Source organism: Charadrius vociferus, unplaced genomic scaffold (genome assembly GCF_000708025.1).
Source record: "Charadrius vociferus isolate BGI_N301 unplaced genomic scaffold, ASM70802v2 scaffold704, whole genome shotgun sequence".
NCBI lineage: Eukaryota > Metazoa > Chordata > Aves > Charadriiformes > Charadriidae > Charadrius > Charadrius vociferus.
In genome coordinates, this window is record NW_009648036.1 from 821,941 (window position 1) to 843,449 (window position 21,509).

The following is a 21,509-nucleotide window of genomic DNA, read 5'->3' on the forward strand; positions in this document are numbered from 1 at the left end:
GTGACCTCTACAATGGACAGTCCAAGCAATGAAATCGGCAGTGGCTAACAGCTAACTGGTAACAGTTAACAACCAAGCACGTGGTGGTTATCGAGTTAGTAATGAGTCTTTCTTGAAAAACATACCCTTTAAAATTAAATAGAATATGCTATCTAGTGGCTGGAGAAATAATGCAGGATGATGTGTGTAGCTCTAAAATACTGCTCTGTGCCTAGATTAATTTCTTAGTAATAGTTGAATCCTGTTAATTTAGAAACTTGCCTGCTGTTGTGGGCAAAACAGCCTTGACTCGGGGAATTTAATTTAATTTATTGCCAGTTAACATATACTTTTAATTACTGATTTGGCTCATGAGATACAAAGACGACAACCGTTTAAAGAAACACTTGGGGAAAACTCCTCCCCCTTCCCCAGGCTCAACTTCGCTCCAGACACCTCCTCTCCCCTGCTTTCCTCATCTCCCTCCCGTGGTTGTCCCCAAAGGTTTCACTCTGTCCCTTGGGTGAGGCAGCAGTAGTGTAGGAGGTTGGGGTTGGTGCATGGACATTTCTTTCCGCTGTTTCTTCTTTCTCATTTCTTCTGCTCCCATGTGGGCCCCTCCATGGGCCATGGTCCCCTCCAGGGTGTCCCTACCCTGGCATGGGCACCTCCACAGGCTGCAGTCCCCTCAGGGATGTCCCTACCCTGGTGTGGAGAGCCTCCTTCCAAGACTGAAACTCCAGCCGCATCCCCGACAATGTCACCTTCCCTGTGCCTCCCCCTGTGTCTTTTTTAGCACGCTGTCACATGCCTCTTCCTGTGCTTCCCATTGTGCTTTCTGCCACCGACAGCTCCTCACTTTCTTAAATGAGCCGGCGCAGAGGCACCTTGTGCTGATCTGATGAGTTGGGAGTTTTGGCAGGCAGTGGGTTTGGTCCAAAATGGAGCCAGCTGGAACTGGCCATGACCAGCACACGGCAGTTGATGGCTTCCTCCCATTCAGCTCCCTGCTACCAAAACCTGTGGTTTATCCCCAACACACTGGAGGGCCAGTTGGGTGATGCTGTGAGAAAGGTCCTGTTGTTGCCTAATTATAGGAATTCCAGTCTCCTTTCATAAACATAGAAATAAGACCAAACTTCTCTGCTGTATGTTGCTTAATGTCAATATTGTGTTATGTCGCTAGGTTGGTAACACCTTTACAATTATATTTGTTATTAACTTGTCCATTTGAGTGGTTATGTCTGCCTCTATACAACTGTTGATACCTGGGTTCAGATGTGTCCGGTTTCTGTAATGGTCACGTTCATACATGTTTTTATAGTTGGGGTTTTTTTTGCCTAAAACTTTATCAAAGAATTAGTTTTCCTCTGTTTTTCAGATCTGAAGGTACTAGTTCTGCTGACGCAAAGATCACAGTTTGAGTTGCCAGGGAAAAGTCAGAGCTCTGCTCCACCAGTGTGAGTAGTCATGTTCGTCTTGGAGATCATTTCACTTGTTGTTTTGTTTGTCCCACTCATTCAATGATTTTGTTATCGCATCCCTCTTATCATTTGGTCTGAATTTCTGCCACCTTGATTTCCATGTGGGATTGTGTGTGTTAGAAAACATGAACACAGAAAAAGAAGAGATGAGATTTCAGGTCTGGGGGAATCGAGCCATCCTCTCTCCATCCTTGCAAGATGGAATCTTGGTAGAACAAGGAGTAATCAAGAGTGGTCATGTCTAACAGAAGGCTTGGGAACAGAAAGTTTTGTAGGCACTAAATTGCTATCGACAGCAGCGGCTGTGTGCACAGGGCTGGATCTAGCTGTGGTAAGAGCTGACAAGAGTGATGATGGTGGTAAATGGTTGGTGCAATATTGAATCCTGCTCTTCTGTAGCCTAACGTGCATGCTGCCTTGGGTGGGTATTAAGTCCCCTTAACATTTCCCTTCTCTCTTCCCAAGTACATATTGTTTCTAGCTGTACAAAATCTTTACTTGATGTTTAACTTAAAAATGCAGAAAGTTATGTGGTTTTCCTGAACTGTTGCAGGGTGCAGAGTCCTTGGAGTGAAGAGACTATGTATTGATATTGCTCTTAAGCAGACAGGAAATAAGCCATTCTTCTTGCTCCTCAGGGCTTTCTGTCCTACACTGTGCCTTAAACATGGAAACTGTAGAAATGAATAGTGTATCCTTGAAACGTCCTCACTCTGAGGATGATGTGGCTAACGCAGATGAAATTAAAAGGCAGAAGATCTCAGAGAAGTCTAAGACAGGGAACGACTCTGGGCAGAGCGTTGAGACTGTAACAGAACAACCTGACAAATCTCTGCTTGAGGACACGAAAAATGAAATAATCCCCCGTGAAGAAAGTGAAGAGCAGGAAGATGAGGAACTAGAGGACAGTGATGAAGATGGAGATCCAGAGAGCTTTGCAGACATGATGAAGCATGGACTGACAGAAAGTGATGTTGGCATAACTAAATTTGTTAGCTCCCATAAAGGGTTTTCTGGAATCTTAAAAGAGAGGTAACTCTTTGTCTTGTTATGTATGTTAATTCCTTGCGTTAAGCAGCTGTTCTCCATTTTCCTTTTCTGACTCACAGGATGCAAAGAGATTATGTGCGGCCACTTGGGAGTTTCATAATTTTCTTTTCCTAATACTGAGACTGAAAGAAAGGTTTCATTTGGGACTTTCCTAGGTTGTTGTGTTTGGTGTGATGGTGGGTTTTTTTTCTTCTTTCCTGTCAAATGGAGCTCTGAAGAAAGAAGCTGTGTATAGATAGAAATACATGATTACACTGACCTTTGGTGTTTGTCTTGCTCTCTGGCAGTGGCATACAGCATAAAACCTTATGCAGTATTCCCACCTTTTGTACCGCTCTTTAGTGCTAATACAAGATGCACTGGAAAATAGTATTGAAACTATCCCTCTTTGGTTCTTTGCTTTTCTCTGACTCTTTTGTGCTAATATCTTTAAATACATATATTGTCAGATGGTTCATTAGCCTTTAAATTATAGTGTGATCGGTTGTAGTGTCATTTACGAAATGTAGAAGGGAATTTTATAACCCAGGGTGTGAAATTTTACATTATATACTTAATAAGATGTTTGGGTTCTAGTTGCTATTTTAATGGAACTTCTAGGTTTTTTAAATTAAATAACATCTTTGAATAAAACAGAATGCAAATACAAAAACTCGCTGAAGTGAGAATCATTGTTGCCCTGACTTAGCAAAGCAGTTAAGGATGCTTTGTTTACACACCAGGAAGTCCCTGTTTTTAAATGCTGGCTTCATATATCGATCATTTTACATAATAAAGTGGTATATGGATATTATGTATGTATTTAATCTTTATATACAGCATTAAGCAGCTGGCATAATCCTTCAGTGGGGGACACAGTCTGTGCTGAACCTCTTTCTGGGAAATCTGCCAATTTTGAACCAAGATGGCCAAAGGTAGCTAGGTGGTAGAAAGGTTTGTGGGCTCATGGTTTTTCTTTGATCCTAGTTTATAACACCGATCATTAATTTAGTCCTGGCATTTTTATGGTACCTGTCGCTAGTATGTCTAGACAAGTACAGATAATGAGAGAGAGACACAACACTGCTTAGGAAGGAATTCTACCAGTATGATGTGTGTGATGTGTGGCTGCACAGAGCTATGGCAAATGAGGGTTGGGGGAGACACAGTAGAAACATTCCCCTTGTGAAGTTTTCTTCATCTTTCAACATTCATAGACTACAAATTTTTTTTCTTTTCTTTTCTTTTTTTTTTTTTCATTTACAAGCAGATGCTACTTAAGAATCATTTAGCAATTGCAACATAGGCTTTCTCCGCTCTGTTAAAGTGCGGGTGTTTTTGTTATTGAATATAATGACTTGATTGAAAATGTCACAGTCAAATTCTTTGTTGCTATCATAGAATATGCAGAGTAACTTTATTTGAAAGATGTTCTCTATAACGGACTATATGTAACAGAGCTGAATTTGTCCCGCTTTCCTTAAAGAGTGGCTCACATGCACTTTATTCTGCAGGTTATTTGAAATGACAGAGTTAATGCATCTATGTTCACATTGTAGCAATGCAGCAGAGTCTTAATTGTCAGTAATGACTGGGATTGAGGATATGCATTACTAATCTCTGCAAGACAGTGAGAAAATGACTCAGAATAACTACAGCAGGTGTTTGGTTATCTGCAGAGAAGTCTGCTGTGTTTAGATATGCCAGACTTCCTTTTGTGTTCTCATAGTATCCTGAGAGGTGAGAATTGGTGCAGCTTTCTCATCGGTGAAGGGTTTTTTTATGTGAATTTAAGTAATTGAATTCAGAACTCTTGAATGATTTCTGCTAACAAACAGCTTCTTGGGAAAGGACTTTGTGATGTGGGATTTTCATTGTTTTGTTACAATTCTAATGGGTGTTTCTTCCTATCAGATACTCAGACTTTGTTGTTCATGAAATTGGCAAAGATGGACGTGTGAGCCATTTAGATGACTTTTCTGTTCCAGTGGATGATGAGGTAAATTTTGAGGTAAAGATTTGGTAATGGCTATGCTCCTTAAGCAAAAACATTGAAAGACTGAAAGTTGTTCCATGAGGGTTATTGGATGTTTTGGTTTTTTTCCCCTTCAAATATGTATTAGGACCCATCAGAAGAAACATTTACAGTGTTGTCAGACGAAGACAAGCAGCGTTTAGAGGAGCTCCAGCTTCTTAAGAATAAGGAAGCTAGTGTTGCCATAGAGGTAAAACTAATAAATGATATGAAGTTCAGGGGAGGGAGGAGGATGAGAGAGTGAGTGAGTGGAAGGTACTTGCATGCAAGGTATAAGAGCAGTTTGAATATGAGAGAGTGAGTGAGTGGAAGGTACGTGCTGTCTTGTGCATGCAAGGTATAAGAGCAGTTTGAACATGATGCAGCAGGTAATACTGAAGTGTTTTCAGTTTAGGGTTCAATTCTGTAAAGCTTACAGATACACTCAAAATTCATGCACGTAAGTTGTCATTTTGATTTCAGTGGGACTGTATACATGAACTCAAATACACATCTTAATTTCTCTGGTGTTAAAACTTTCTTGCAGTATTTTTGTTTTCTGTCTAGTAGTATTTTATAGGATAATTATGTAAGAAGGATTAAATAAAACATCCATCCTGATGAAAGACTATTTTCAAGGTCAGTATTTAGTGATTTAATAGAAAAGAAGGTAAATATACTCTTCTGTAACATGAAAAATAAGAAGGTACAAAATGAAATCAAAACTTGGTATTTTTAAACATCCATATAACACACATATGTGAAGAATAACTGTTGAGCTAAATTTGGGACAAAGAGATGAGTAGGATTAAATCTGGTCATTTCAAATAAACATTCACACATTAAATAATCTTATGTAGCCATTTTTTTCCTTTAATGCATATAGAAAAACTTCATTTTGCCAGAGTTTTCATTAGAAGGGGGAATTTTATTAACCACAGAAGAGAGGAATAAATCTTGAGAATTGTCTTTTATGAATGTTGAGACTGGGGTTTGTAGCAGAGTTATTTATTGTTTTTCAAGCTAATTTTAATGAGTAGGCCAGACTTTTAAAAGTGTACCAATTCAGTACTTTAGTGTGATTTGGTAGGTTTTCTTTAAGCCTGCAAAATTTAACTCTGAGAGAATCCCTCCTCTTTTGTGTTACTTTATTTGGTTTCTGGATGCGTGTGTATTAACACAGGTAATTGAAGACACCAAAGAAAAAAGAACAGTTATCCATCAGGCTGTGAAGTCCTTGTTTCCTGGACTGGAGACTAAAACAGAAGATCGAGATGGAAAAAAATACATTATTGCTTATCATGCTGCTGGGAAGAAAGCACTGGCAAGTGAGTTTCAGTATCACAGTATTTGGTTAAAGTAAATGCTAAAATTATCCCCCCCCAAAAAACTGTTACTAAGTACTTCAAGTGGGGTGTGTGTCCTAATGTAGTCTGGCTTTGCTTTTTCTTCTTTGCAACTGATGGTGTGAATCTAAACCGACTAGGAACACAAGGAATATCTCAAAGTTAAATTACTACTACTTTTTTTTTTTTTCCCCCAAATCATTCATCAAATACAAACATGTTAGAAGGGAGAGGATCTTTTGCTGTTTCAGTTGGTATAGGCAAAGTAGGGGGTTTATTTTCAATATTGTTTGAACTTAGCTTTCATAAACTTACCTGGATGTGTAAGTATGCATTGTGGAAGTAAGAGGTTGTAGTTGAAATGTGTACAATACACTGACAGTCAGTGTAATCTTGACTGTTTGAAAATCCATGACAAAATTCTCAATGACTTGAATAGAGACAAGCACCTATTTGTTTTCTCAGAGTTACAGTTTTATATAAATATAATATATTTGCCATGATCTTTAAGGCTACTTCTGCTTCCAAGGCTAATTATATTTGCAGAAAATTGTCTTTATTCATTATAAATCACAATTACTATTTTGGAATAATCAAAGTAATGAAGGATTTCAAAATGAAGTATTATCCACCTTAATCTTGCCAAATACTGTTTTGGTTACTAGCGATAAATTCATGTGTTCTACATTTTTTTAATGTTACTGCAAATTTGTTGCTGCTGTAAGTTGAGAGGATTGTCTACATGCAGAATGCTGTGCATTTAATGAAAGGTATTAAGGCTTGATTTGGCTTAAACTTACTGCATTCCTATGTCATTTCAACCTACTAGAAATGACCATATGTAAACTTAGCCCTTTCATTTTAAAGATGAAGGAGATGGAGAAAGGATGCGACAATATAAAAGTGGAAATAATGCCATTTCTACATTTAATTTAGTTGTTATTTTTTAAGGCTTGTTCTAAGCTAATATGGGAATGTTTTACTTTTATTGGTACAGTTACAATGTGTTACGTATCTTGTTTAACCATGTTCAGAAAATTTGTATGTTTGCATGCTTTATGCATGGAGTATGTATACTTGCCAGCACAAAATTCTCCTCAGCCGGTTTTGTTCTCTGTTGGTTTGTAATGGTTTTACCTCCACCTTTTCCTTCTGCTGCTTCTATTCTTTAACCATTGTTACAGACGAGGGGTTGATACTAAGCTGACCATTCTGATTTAAGAGATACTGTATAAAATAATTTAATTATTTGAAATATGCTGAAAATAATTTAGTTGTGTGTCTCTAGGATTAAAATATTACCTGGAGCACCATCTTGTGATGCAGAGGAGCATCATGTATTTAAACTTGGATTCCTAAGTTGTGATGCTACAAATACCTGTGCATGTTGGTGGAAATGTGTGCAGCTTCAGTGAGTGTGTGTAAATGCTTATGAATGTAGGATTTAAGAGTGCAAGTTCTTTTTAGTCAGGATTATATTTTCTATTGTGTTTATATAGCCACTGACACGGCTTAGTCCTGAGTGGGTTCCCCAGGCAAGAAACATTTCAGAAGTGTAGAATATTCGAATATTAGCTGAGATAGCTGATTACTTTTGTTGATAACGTAAAAGGTTACCAAACATACTTTCCTAAAATTGAAAATTAGAAGGTGCTTTGTGTCTATAGCAGGTTTACACCCAGAATACTTAAAATACCGCCTTACTAAATTGTCAGTAAATTGCTGTTTCATCATTGTCCACAAATGAAGTTTGTTGCATCTCCGATTGAAGCTTTCCATATGTTCACTGTTTGCCTCTGCACGATTCCATTGCATAACTGTCTAAATTGCTGTCATCCACCACCTAACTGTTGGATGCTCCCTGAAGCATAAACAATCCCATAACCATAAACCTGCATGTTCACCTCTAAAACCCCTTCGACAGTCTAAAAATTAAATGCAACTCTTTTGTGCTCTTTATGCTATGCATTGGGACAGAGGTCAGAACTGCAACAGGTAAGAGTTGTTGACATTTCATGCTAACAAAATGAAATGCCAACCATTATGACCTCCTAAATAAGAAGACAGCTGGCCAAAGTAGCAACAATTAATTCTTTAAAAACCCCTACACTTAAGTAATGCTTAAAATTCCCTGAAACAGCCAAGAATTGGGCTTGTGCTACCTCTTTTTCCTAGTGCAGTATAGGCAGTAGTCTTTTGGTGCAGAGAAGGTCTGCCAGTAATAAGTGATGTGAGTTACCAGTTTTGACAATGCTGTTTGATGTCTATGGTAAATTTTCCATTGCTTTCATTGAGCCAAGCTTTTGCCCTTCAGCCATGTATTTCAGACACCACTACCTGTATTAATACAACTTTAAAAGTACGCATCATATGTCCCGACATTAAAAAAGAGCTTCCAGCCTTTGAGTTGCAGCAAAAGGTGTGGAAAAAGGGCTTGGAAATACGTTTTTACTGTCAAAAATGTAACATGACTCAAACATAGCTGTAAGGACTGCAGACTGTCCCTCTGGTCAATCTACACAGTTGAATACTTTGAAGTATTGAGTGAGGAATGGTTAAATACTGGGATTGTGTCTCTGGCCTCCCAATACTCAGCATGGCCGCAGCGCAGGGGATAGGCATATGGCTGTGTTGCCTGAAGCATGAGGAGCCCATCGGTATGTATAGTATCTATAGAGTTCTTTTTAGACTAGCCCAGATTAGAGCTCACATTATGAAGGGTGTTGAAATGACTGTGTGCAAGAGGGATTAAATTTAAAGAACAATTCCAGCTGGAGAACACTTTCCTTGTTTATCAGGCTCTGTCTCCTTCTCTTCTCCTCTCTTCTAATTACTGAGTTTGTTATGAGGGACCTTGCTCTTCAAGCTGAATGCAGTGTTTCATTGACTGTGTTTAAGAGCAGTTGTGGCTCAGAAGGGAGACCAGCAGGTCCCTGAGGTCTTTTAACAGGCTTTGGACCGTACCGCTCAGTTTAGGTCCTAGGAAACTCCATAGCAGGGACTTTACTTAGAAACTGATGGTACAAGGCAAGTGTTACAATAATTTTTAAGTTATAAGCATCCAAAATTGTTTTTGCAGAGGTGTGTGTATGGATGGCAGCTTCTCAAAAAAAAAAGTAAGAAGAATTATCGTTTACCAGAAAGTTTCCTGAAAATTAAACATATTCACTGTCTGTGTGGGATATCTGGGCTTTATTAAACTAACGTGAACAAAAAGGGCAAAACTTCCCAAGGGCTTCTTTCCTGCATTGGTGTTTATATACTGGAATAGGACTGGCTTTTCCAGGTAGCTTTTGCTGTTACGAAAGACGCTTAAACCCTTTTCGTACAAAACCAGGAATGTCTGCTTGATGGCTACCAAAAGATAAGGGACTTCTTATTTAAAACAAAACAAATCCTTAGTTTTGTTCTTACGAAAGAAAGAATTGATAATCAAAGCACCTCAAAATTGGTTGCTAAACCTGTGTAGAATCAGTGCCCCTTCCCAGTAGTGCCATGGGATGATTGCCAGGGGATGATTGTAAAAGGAAAGTTTTATCTCGAGCATTTTATGTGCAAGAAAAGCTTGACAAATACATTGACAGTTTTATTCCTACTCCAGAAAAACACCAAATAATTGTACGGAATTGTAAATCAGTTGTTAGTCTGTGGGACCTGAAGTTTCCTCATCCTCTGGCCTTCTTTAAACACTGCACAGTATTGGGCTTGAATTATTTGTTAATGTCTCTATTGTGCCAGATTTTTCTCTCCCATAGGACTTTAAAAAAAAAAAATCACCTTAAAGTAGTTTTTTGTGACTATACTTTTTTTTTTTTTAGACTTTTGTAGAGATACAGCCCATGCTTTTGCATGACACAGAAAGAATCCTACAGAAATGAAGAGTATGTTAGTACTATAAATAATAATTGTAGTCTTCCCACAAACTGGGCTCCAATGGTCCTCATCTATTAATTATAGAAGGCACTAGATGAAACATGAGATGGCTTTTATGGCTGAGAGTCAATGTAATGATAATGTTTTTGAGAGGTTTAATCAGGCAATATGGCTGTTGAATGACTAGGGTATATTTTTAGATAATTTCATGACAGAGGAACTGTTGCCATTTCATTCAAGATTTTCTAGGTCACCGAACTGATTAAAGAGAAGTTTACAGCCCAGTGGAAGGGGAGAAGGTATTTTTCAATGTGCTTTGCAGCTTTTGCTGTCAATAATTCACTTCTTTCTTTTTTTTTTTTTTAAGCAGGTGAAAATTAGCAGAAATTGATTCTTGCATATTTGTTTTAAATGTAGCTGTAATGGCAAAGATATTAATTATTTTTTTTAAAAAGTGACACTTTACAAATTTTAACCTTTTGTTTTTAAAGATCCAAGAAAACACTCTTGGCCAAAATCTAGGGGAAGCTACTGCCACTTTGTACTGTACAAGGAGAACAAGGATACTATGGATGCCATTAATGTCCTATCCAAATTTTTAAGGTAAGGCTGCTGTTCCTGCTAGCCTGGCTAGCATGCAGTCCTCCCCCGGCATGTGTCATGTTACTGTAAATGTTATGCTTCAGAATTATGTAAGAGCAACACAAGTGATTACTATTGCCTAATTTGTAGCCACTGTTTTTTTTTTTTTTAAAAAAAAGAGTAAATTATTTTAGAATATCAGGTTTGAAACTTGTAAGTTTTGGATGGACGTGAGACTGCAACAAAACGATCCCAAGAAATTTAAAAGACTGTACTCTACTACCTCAATGGAAAAAGGTCCACAATTGAAGTTGGCTGCTCTGAGAAAGGCTTGGCAGCTCAAAGCCTCAATGTGCATAACCTGAATTAAAAGCTATTTCCTAGTGTGTGAATATATGCAAGTATGTTATGAACCTGTCAGATATTGTTGTGATAATATGCTGATCAGTTCCTAAGCAGCTACAGTTGATAAACTGTTGTTCCGTGTATTAATTTCTCCATGGCAACACAGTCTGAGTTCCTTTCACCCCATCAAGTGCAGCAACAAAAAGATTTGCCAAAGGCGTGATGTGAACATAGTGAATTGCAGAGGAAGGCCTATTTTAAAATTGGGTCAATTCAGTCATCTACTCATAGAGAAACTTACCCACTTCTTCCCTCCTTTTCCCTTCACCCTTACTGTCCAAAAATAAATGTTTGTAATCTAGACTCTAACCAGTATACTACTCGTATTTGTATTTGAGAACAGAATGGTAGGAGCATAGTTTGGCAGAAAAATATATGTAATGTCAATCCTGCTACCCCCTAGTGCCCATAGCTGGAATAACTGGAAATATTCCCTTTGTAACAGGCTGTACAGTACAAAGTGGAAAGGAAATAATATATATATTATAACCTGGAAGAGGGCAGGTTTAGATTAAACATTAGGAAGAAGTTTTTCACTTTAAGGGTGGTAAGGCACTGGAACAGGTTGCCCAGAGAACCTGTGGATGCCCCATCTCTGGAGGTGTTCAAGGCCAGGCTGGACGTGGCCTGGGGCAACCTGGTCTAGTGGGAGGTGTCTCTGCCCATGGCAGGGGGGTTGGAACTAGGTGATCTTCAAGGTCCCTTCCAACCTAAACCATTCTATGATTCTATGAAATTTTGCTCACGATTGTGCATTGAGTGGATGCGTATAAAGAAGTACGTCAAAGCTTATATTCTGAAAGCACAGTTGTGATAAAAGTGAATCTGTTTATGTATAATTAAAGCAGAAGTTTCCTTGTGTTTTATGTACTGAGAGATGAGATTAGAAAATGTCATACGTATGTCAAATTGTAGGGTAGTTCTGGGGAATATATGTATATTTTCTATTTTTAATAGAGAAGATTAATAATTCTAGGTAATTATGCTGAAAATTATGTTTGATCTGTGGCTATTTTAATATACATAATATCTGTTACTGTTGCTTTTAAGAGTGAAGCCAAACATATTTTCCTACATGGGAACTAAAGATAAAAGGGCTATAACCGTTCAAGAGATCGCAGTTCTTAGGTAAGTGCACTCCTGCCATGATAGGTTGAATATCTCGCTAAATACCTTGAAGACTCAGTATGCATGTGACACAAATGGCGGATTCAGGTCTTGATCTTGTAAAGCATGTGTATTAATGAAGACGCTATAATCCGTTTTTATTACATGGTGATTGCTAGTAGTTTCAGTCAGTGGTGCTCTGCCTCATAGGCTGCGTGCATGTATTTGGCTGAAGCAGGGAGCCAAATTGCCTATGTGCTCTTATGCTGCATGGCTCCCATGCAACAGCAGAAAAACAGAATAACACAGTGAAAATTATGTCCCATTTCCTTCCTGACTTTAGTTTCCCCCCTTCCTCCAGCTGGAATCCTGTTTTCTTTCTCACTGCACTCTCTGAACAGCTCCAGAGAAGGCTAATTGCTGCCTTTGCTCATCTGTGAGTAGCCAGAAGGGGCAAAAAATGATGAGGAATTTTTCCTGCCTTAAGCTACTCCCATAAGTTGCCTATTATGAGAAAATAAAATCTATTTTGTCATATTCCAAGATAATTATATGGTTTCTGGGCAGCTGAAATTAGTCTTACATCCATAACTGAGAATGATGGATGCCTCGCAATTATATATTACAGTATTTGTTTAGCTAGCTGGAATATTCTGCCTGGACTACGATGTACAACTCTTTGAAAACCACACTGCTCAAGTGAGGAATCTTAAGGTTTGAAAGCCAGAAATTTGATCAAATCCTTGTTAAAAAGAGGGTATTCGCTACTTAATTGTTCATATTTTTCCTCCCCGTGGTTTGCACGTGCATATGTTTGCACATATAAAAGGAATTATTAACTTGTGAATTGTGAGAAGCCCCAGATTGTCATTGCTGCAAGGCAAGTTTGCAAAGTGATGACTTGTGGTGTAGCCATCTCAGGTGCTGTTCTATTTACTTTTAACTTGATCACATTTAACGTTGTGTCCAAGAGCTTCAATGTGTTGCAAGCATTGACTTGGGGGGAATGTACTGATTTGTGGTGTCTGTTTGGTAGTGCCACAGTACCTGACTCCCCTGTGCAGCCTTGGAGGAGGATGGTGCAGGAGAGGAGACGTTACCATTTATCAGCCCGCTCTGAGCTGAGTACGCTGGCCATGCTAGTTGATAAACTTGTCTATCCTGGTATAAATTTTGGCAGAAGTATCAAAGAGCAGCTCAGTGATGCAAAGAACGGGGTACGCTTCCAAAAGTACTAGCAACAAAAATGACAGATATCAGTGACAGATTTGATTTCATATTCCCTTATCTGCACTAAGCTTATGCAGTGGCTAATTACTTAACTCCGAGTTTGTAACGGTGCTAACTGGAGTGTATTTATGTTGTAGTTACTCAAATAAAGCAGAGCTCAGCTTGTGCAGTACAGTATACATCAATATTGCAACATACTTTTTTTGAGTGAATACTGTAACATAGATGTGAAACTACAGAACTAACAGTCTTTGTCATGGTATAAATTTTTTCTTGTATGAGTAGCCTTAAGAATTACCTGTTCTTTTCTTTTAGATATTTCATTAAAATACTTTGAAAAGGCAACAGTAGAAAATTGGGGAAACTGGACTCACTGCTTTTTGTTTTGAAATGCTAGCATTTCTATATTTATTTAATGATCTGCTTTTCTAAGCATAGGTTGGTCACTGTTTGTTTCTTTTTAGAATCACTGCGCAAAGACTTGCTCATTTGAATAAATGTTTGATGAATTTCAAATTAGGAAATTTCAGTTACAAGAACCATCCGCTGAAATTAGGAGAACTTCAAGGGAACCATTTCACTGTTGTTCTCAGGTAATATGTTAGTATGTATTTAGAACGTTCTGTTAGAATGTTTTTCTTTAAATAGGTAAGATGTATCAGTGCATCTTGTGTTACAAAGATGAAAAGTCATTCTCTTGGCACGAGTTTGTTGAATTTGATAGATGCTATGCAATGTTGATGTTGAGCTTTAATATTATGGGGATCACAATATAGTGTAAGCCCTTAATAATCTGTTTATAACTCTTTTTTTAATGCTAGAAACATAACAGGAACTGATGACCAGATAGAGCAAGCAATGCACTCTCTCAGGGAAATTGGATTCATCAATTATTATGGAATGCAAAGATTTGGAACCACAGCTGTTCCTACATATCAAATTGGCAGGTATGTGTTGTTTTCATCCCCCCTTTTTTATTATTATTTTTACTTTTATTTTATTTTTATCCCGGTATAACTTCTAATGTATTTTGGGGAATTTTTTTCTAGCATATTGCATGTGCCGGTTTTAATTTTAGATAGAAGAAAGAACTTGTTTCAGAACTTGCTTCAGCAAGTATTTTGCATAATACCACTAATTTTAGTATTGCATAAATCTAAACACTTATACTTCTTTTTTTGGATGAAGTGGCTAAATCTTCTTAAAGTGTATTTAGTCAGTTCTTAATATACTTTCCTGTTTGAATCTTAGAGCTATTCTACAGAACAACTGGAATGAAGTAATGGATTTGATACTAAAACCACGACCAGGAGGTAAGGACTGAAAAATGATACGTTAATTGATTCTATCTCTCCTGTCCAAGAACTGTATGTTCAGGAAAAACACTTTTAGATTCTTTTAATTTGAAAGGACGTTTGTGAGGACAGCTTTGCATGTGCTAAACTTCAGCCACTTTAGCAATGGACAAGCAATCTTCAGACTCTCTGCCTTTCGGCTTCTCTTTCCTTGCTGTGCAGTTTCTCACAGTGGGAGTGAAAAGAGACTGAATACTTATGCACAGAGTCTGCTCAGACTCCACGTGGAGCCTTCCAATCTCGACTTTTCTGTCATTCTGTTAATCTGTGTAATTACCATGACTCAAACTTTAATTTTTCAACTGTTTTAACAAAAGGTGATACGAATGCTTTTTTGGTGTGTAGTTAAAATATTTTTATTTTACGTCGTCGTTCTAGCTGAAAAGGGATACTTAGTAAAGTGCAGAGAAGAATGGGCAAAGACTAAAGATCCTGCAGCAGCCCTCAAGAAACTACCCGTAAAAAGGTGCGTGGAAGGACAGCTTCTACGCGGGCTCTTAAAGTATGGAATGAAGAACATAATCTCTGCATTCGGCATAGTGAGTGTAAAAGTGCTGTGGGGTATTTACTTGAATAAATGCTCTTTTGATCATATCGTGATGAATTTGAAATAGACTCGTAGATGCTTGATCAGTAGAAGGTTACATGTAAAATCTTTACATTTATCCTGCCTTTTTGCTTGATGTAGTGCTGCATGGTAACTGACGACATCTGTAATTAATGTATGCATAATGAGCTTTCCAGTTTATACAACTATCTCTGGTAGGTCGGAAGCAATACAGTTATACTTAGTAACCATATATAATACAGATCTGAGAATTGTGCAAAAGTTCACTATCAGACTTTTTATGTTGCTTTAAAAGTATGAATCAAACTGATAGAGTGCTAATGAATCAGCTTGGTGTAGAGGTGGTGGTTTCACTGTCATTTTCAAGTACTGTAATCAAGATCAAGTCTTTGGAGAAAATACCTCATCACCAGCAAATTACTGGGCCCATTGTAGGAGCTGAAGAATAATTTCTTGTTTATGAAGAAGATAATTAGCATAACACTGTGCTTTCACATCTGCAAAATTTACTTAAGATTTCGGAGGTTGAGTATGAATTCAGTGTTTTGTAATAGCCCCATGTGTTTGATGAGCTGTTGAATGAAAAGGAAAACTTAAAAAAGTTTTTTTTTTTTAGTTTAAGCACAGTAGGGTTTTTTTAATGTGGATTTCAAGCATATTAAAGCATTATGTCTTCATATATCCTTTTCCCAAATAATGAACAAAACCCAAATCTGTATACCAGGAAATTGTGTTAGTCTTGTTGCTGGAGAAGGAAACATTTCAAATATATGCCTTTTTGGTTACGATTGAGAGAAAAAAAACCCTAAAAATACACCTACATCTTTTTAATGTTTCACTTTTTTTCTTTACCTCTAGATCCCAAGAAATAATCGTTTAATGTATATTCATAGCTACCAGAGTTATGTGTGGAATAATATGGTGAGCAAGAGAATAGAAGAATATGGGCTTAGAGCTGTACCAGGAGATCTCACACTGAAAGGAGGTAAAATCAGACAAGTGAAAAGCCAGTGATGCTCTGTAGTTCAAATTCCTAGGAAAACAAGACACGCATTTGTTTATGTGGTAGTGCCTACATGTTCGCTTTTCCCTTTCACCTATTTTTGGTCCAGTGATTTCTGAATCCATTGGCCAGTTTTAGTCAAACTATACAAGGAATTGGGAGTTAGATAATACACTTCCATGAGCTATTGGTTTGCTTGTTTTTCCAAATAGCTGGATAGGGAAGAGACTATGAAGGACTGATTGTTCTCAAGAATGAACCAAACCTAGTTGAGCTATGGAGAACTATGGAAGGATGTTATGAATGTTTTAACCACAGACGTTTTTGTTTGTGTTAGTATCTTGTAAAGCAGAGGCTCCACTCAGTTAAAACTTTCTTCATTTGGATTTGCTCTGGCATTTCCCTGGGGTGCGAATCGAGTGGTTCATTTTAAATTTGGCTAATGTTAACTGTCACAGGCATTCATACTGGTAACTCTTTGTTTTCTGTCCTGATTGTAGCCACAGCTGTTCATATCGAAGAAGGAGATGTTGATAACTACACTATCCATGATGTAGTGATGCCATTGCCAGGATTTGATGTTATTTATCCAAAGCATAAAAGTAAGTCTGACTAATAACTTACTCTGAAAGTGTAGGTCTGCTTTAAGATTGTTCTTAAAAGGAAGATTAGATCTATGCAACCTTGGTGACCATTAAAAAAAATACACTATTTCAGAGCTCTTGATACATTGCTGTCAGCCTCTCCCATTGTGAATATAATAGTCTGCATTGTAACTTGTTTCACTTAACATAAATCTGTTTCACATTTCTTTTTAGCTAGTAGCTTTTCCAAAGAAAGAAATTTTTACTGAGGCAAAATTATTTTATCTTAGCACAAGGGAAAAAAAAAATATGGTGGAATGTTAATTGAAAAGTGTGTGCATTTGATTTTAAAATAAGAAAACAAACCAAAGTTCTAGAATTTGTAACCCAAGCAAACACTTGAAGTTAGAAAAAGAACCAGATCTGTTTAAATATTAACCAAAATGAATATTAAAAAAGCATATATTTCATCTGCCGTATACAAAATGCATTAGATGTAAATTGTTTTTAATGGAATAGATTGAGTGATCTGCACAATGCTATTATTACGGGATAAAGTTGTAGGATCATTTTGGTTGGAAGGGACCTCAGGAGGCCATTGGTCAAAACAAGGTCAGTGCCGTATTCAGGCCATCTTGCTCAAGGCTTTGTCCTGTCAGGTCAGAAGCTTTCAAGAACAAGTAGTCTCTAAGTTCTCCTCTAAATCTTCTCTTCTCTAAGCTAAAAAAAACCAACAGTTCTCTGAGGCTTTCCTCACAGGGCATGTGCTACAAGCCCTTCCATTGGGGTGGTCCTCCATTGGACTCACTCAAGTTTATCAGTACCTGCTTCATACTGGACACTCTATTCCAAGTGCGGTCTCCTGAGTGCTCAGTAAAGGGCAGTAATTGTTTTTCTTGGTGTAGCTACTGGCTAAGCTCCTGTTGGTGTTAGCTTTTGCCACTGCTAGAGCACTCTATTAAGTCTTTCTACTCAGAGTCCCAGGTGACTGTGCGTGGAGTTGCTCCCTAGCCTGTACCATTGCAAGGAACTAATCACTCTCAGGTACAGGACTTAGTCTTTGCTGAATTTCGTGAGGCTCCTCTTGGCCCATTCCTCTAGCCTGCCTATGTCCCTCTGAATGGCAGTCCTGCCCTTGGGTGTATCGACTGCCACCCCAGCTTGATTTTGTCCACAATCTTGTTGGGGTGAATTCCAGCTCATCCACTTGGCTGATAAGGGTATTTAACAGGACACATGCCAATTCCTTGAGGAACTCTGCTTGTAATGAGCTTCTAGGCAGAGCTCAAACCAGTAGTGACTACCCTTTGAGACAATGAGCCAGACAGTTATTCACCCATCTAGCAGTCCACCCACTGTAATGTTCTAATGTTGGTTACAAGGTTGCTGTGGGAACACGTCAACAGCCTTGCTAAAGGCAAGGGGGGCAGTAGTCACTGCTCTCCCCTCATCCACAGGTGTAACAATTTCATCACACAAGTTGAAATTTTGATTTGCTAAGATTCTTTCTTGGTTACTGTCTCTACTAATCAGGTTGTAGAAGCAAACATTGTAGGTAGTTAGATTTGCTATAAGTAATTTAAACTTCTGTGTAACACTTACCCCATATATGCTGAAAACTACTAAATGCAAGGGAAGGAATGATCTATGAAAACGGGCTGTTTCAATCGGCCGCACTATGCACTCTCCTATTAAATATTTTCCTCTCTTGCAGTTGGTGAGGCCTACAAGGAAATGCTAGTAGCTGACAATCTTGATATCAACAACATGAGGCATAAGATCAGAGATTATTCACTTTCTGGAGCATACAGAAAGATTATCATTCGACCTCAGAATGTCAGTTGGTAAGTAGGAGGATAAAGGCGATTGTACTTGAATTGACAGCACAGAGTATATATGGGATGACTAAGTACGAGAACCCACGGGACGTACATGTAGACTGAAACATAGGTAGGGAGCAATCTCTCTGCATTTCCCTTGTGGTTTTTTCGCAGCTGAAGTTGAACCATAGCGTTATTTTTTCCTTGGTCCTCTGGTTCTGCAATGCGCAAGCGTCAAGATATCTGTCTCATTGTTGCATTCCTTGCAAGGGCTTGCCTGAACACTTCATACATAATTATGTTGAAACCATGATAGATAATATTCAAAACGGGATTTTTGTAGTCTTGCAGTGAGAAAGTTGGTTTCCAGTTACCAATCTGTCAATCAGAAAGATTTGTATCACTTAAACCTACTAAATCTCTGTTGTTAGAGATAGAACCTAGTTGTTATATGGCAACTGAATAAATACCTTTTAAACAAGTGAGTGTACTGAATGTGCACAAAGACTTGATCACTGATGCATAGCAAAAAAAATAGAGGGTTTAGGAGAGAGACAAAAACCACAAAACCCACTTTATTTTAATTAGTGCTGGTTTAAACCTTATCTGCTTCCCAGTTACTTCTTCAGCCTCGTCATTACATATGGAATTTCTGTTAAATGAGTAGCAGAAATTAGAAGATGTATTTAAGCCCTTTCAAAGAAGTTTAGATGGCTTTCTTCAAAATGAAGCCCCCACCCCACAAGTATTCTTAGAGTTGACACTATTCTTTCTATAATTTCATAAACTATACTGCTTGTATAGCTGGAAATTCTGACAGCCCATGAGAGAAAACAGATGAGTTGTGCAAAGAAACTTCTCGGTAATTTTATTATTTCTTTTATGATCTTCATCAGAGGCGAGTCTTCTACATAAAGCTTTACCAGTTATTGCACCATAAATGCCGTCTTACCTTATTGTATTAGAAAATCTATTCCATTTCAGTTGCAACTGACAGATTGGAGTAATACTAATAAATTCTATTAAAATAAAAACATAAAATGATAGAAAATAATAATATATAAATTTTATCCTAAATAATTAAAAATAATAATTTTAAAATCTTATGTATATTATAAAGGGAGGTTGTTGCATACGACGATCCCAGAATCCCGTTATTTACTACGGATTTGGATAAGCTGGAAGGAAAACCATTACCAGTTCTTCCTACAGGTAAGTTGATTTTTCTGCTGATGTTTGCAAAATAGAAGTTTGATCTGCCTGTTGTTTTAAACCGCTACATATCTGTAGCGGTTTAAAAGGTATCGAAAGCTCTTTTAAGGAGGATCTTTCATTTAACTGGACTGTCAAGCAATGGTATTAAAGATATCCAAAGTTAGGTGTATAAAGAAGGACCCTTATTTCATAAGAGTGCTAGCAATTCTGCCAGCAGTCTGTATTGACTGTTACATTTCCTTAGAGACCTCTCTAAAACCGAGTAATTGCTTAGCAATAAATGTCTGTGAAATGCATGAAGGTGGAATTAAGCCACAAACTGTCTGTATGCTTGAGCGTGTATTATTTGTGCTGAACACAAGAGACTATTCAAATACTTAACAGAATTTGATGGAGATTTTTTTTTTTTTATAACTCTGGTCACAGAGTCTTTTGACACTACTTTCCACAAAAAGTGAGACAAGGAATTCACTTTTCAAAAAAGAAAAGTTTATTTTGCTTTGAAAAGAAGAAAACCCCCTAAACACCACTTCCTCGCTGAGAGAAAATGTTAAAACCAAATTGTTTTATGAAATTCCACTGTGGATTATAAATTGGAGTATGGTGGTGGTAGTTGTTTTCTTTTACAGGCTGGGGAGGGTTGTGGAAAATTTTAGTCCAGTTTAGATGGCATCCAGAATAAGCATTACTTATGCCTTTAACAACTTTTTCTTGCTTTGTGTCTCCTCTTACCCTTTGTGATAGATGGTAAATTCAGGGCACTGAAGATGGAGTTCTCCCTTCCCCCATCCACTTACGCTACCATGGCGATTCGAGAAGTTTTGAAAATGGACACAAGCATTAAAAACCAGACACAACTGAATACTACCTGGTTACGCTGAATGAACTGCTAAAATGACTTAAGATTTTAACATATATAAACTGTTTTCCTATTGACATGTTCTGTACAAATCTTTACAGATCAGTAGTAAGAGATTTGTATTTTTTTAAGTTTTTATTAGTGCTAGCATTTAACTTCAGTAGTCATTTGCAAGGTGGTGGTTGTAATATATGGATCTTTGTGACTGGTGCTTTTAATGAATTAATAAGTTGCTTGAGCTGTAACATGGGTGCATCTTTAAGAAGTGGGCTTGTAATAATTTCAGACCTGGAAGAATGTTTAGGGTTTTTTTTTTCTTTGGCAAGCACTGAATGTTTTCATGAGTTCAGCACACCTTTAAGTCTCTTCAAATACATTAAATTACAGCTTAGGAAAATGAGTTGCAACAAAATTAAGGTATCGATGAACACTTCTGTCGCAGGAGGTTTTGCTGGTACTATTTGCGCTGATGCGTTAGAGGATTCTATTAGTGGGGCTTTTTATGGGCTGTAAAGAGTACAGCTATTTTAATTAGTTGGTCTTTTCAGTGAGAAAATACTTTTGTGTATTTTCTAGCTTTACTAATACATGTACCAAAGAACAGGTACCGAAAATAAATTAACCTGGAAGTCTATGTGGGCATCAGTAACTGTTTCCTTTACACATCTCCTGTGTCCATGGCTGGCAGGGGACAAGCTGGGCTTCTGCTAGAAAAAGAAAATAAATTATAAAGCTGTTCTAAACAGGCACTTTTAAGCCTCTTTCTAACCCAAACAAAAAGCTTGTGTTGCTAAAATCGTGTAATCGGAGCGTGCCGTGGTGGCTGGAAAGCTCCTCCCGCCCGTGCGGTACCTCAGGAAAGGGGGGCGGCGCGAGCAGCGCGAAGCGGTTGAGGCTCCCGAACCAGCGGGGCTGCGCTTTCCGATAAAGTCAGCTGCTCCTCGAGCCCAGCCCGGCCTTCCGCCGGCTCACCCGGGGCGGTGTCGGAGCCGACACACCGGGCGGTGACGGCGCTGGAGCGGCCGGCCGCCCCCGGCCCAAGCGCGGGGCGGGGGG

At 38.1% G+C, this 21,509-nt stretch overlaps 1 protein-coding gene across 1 annotated transcript; it reads left to right on the forward strand.

Annotated features, from left to right (window-relative positions):
- The first annotated feature begins 2,130 nt into the window (after positions 1-2,130).
- Positions 2,131-20,551, forward strand: PUS7 (pseudouridylate synthase 7 (putative)). Its single transcript, XM_009883541.1, has 15 exons — positions 2,131-2,495; positions 4,407-4,491; positions 4,616-4,717; positions 5,690-5,834; positions 10,217-10,328; positions 11,763-11,840; positions 13,514-13,642; positions 13,871-13,996; positions 14,301-14,362; positions 14,783-14,943; positions 15,831-15,957; positions 16,476-16,577; positions 18,274-18,403; positions 19,500-19,591; positions 20,339-20,551. Exons 1-15 carry the CDS (start codon positions 2,131-2,133, stop codon positions 20,473-20,475), a joined length of 1,953 nt encoding a protein of 650 aa, XP_009881843.1. The 3' UTR covers positions 20,476-20,551.
- Positions 20,552-21,509: the final 958 nt, after the last annotated feature.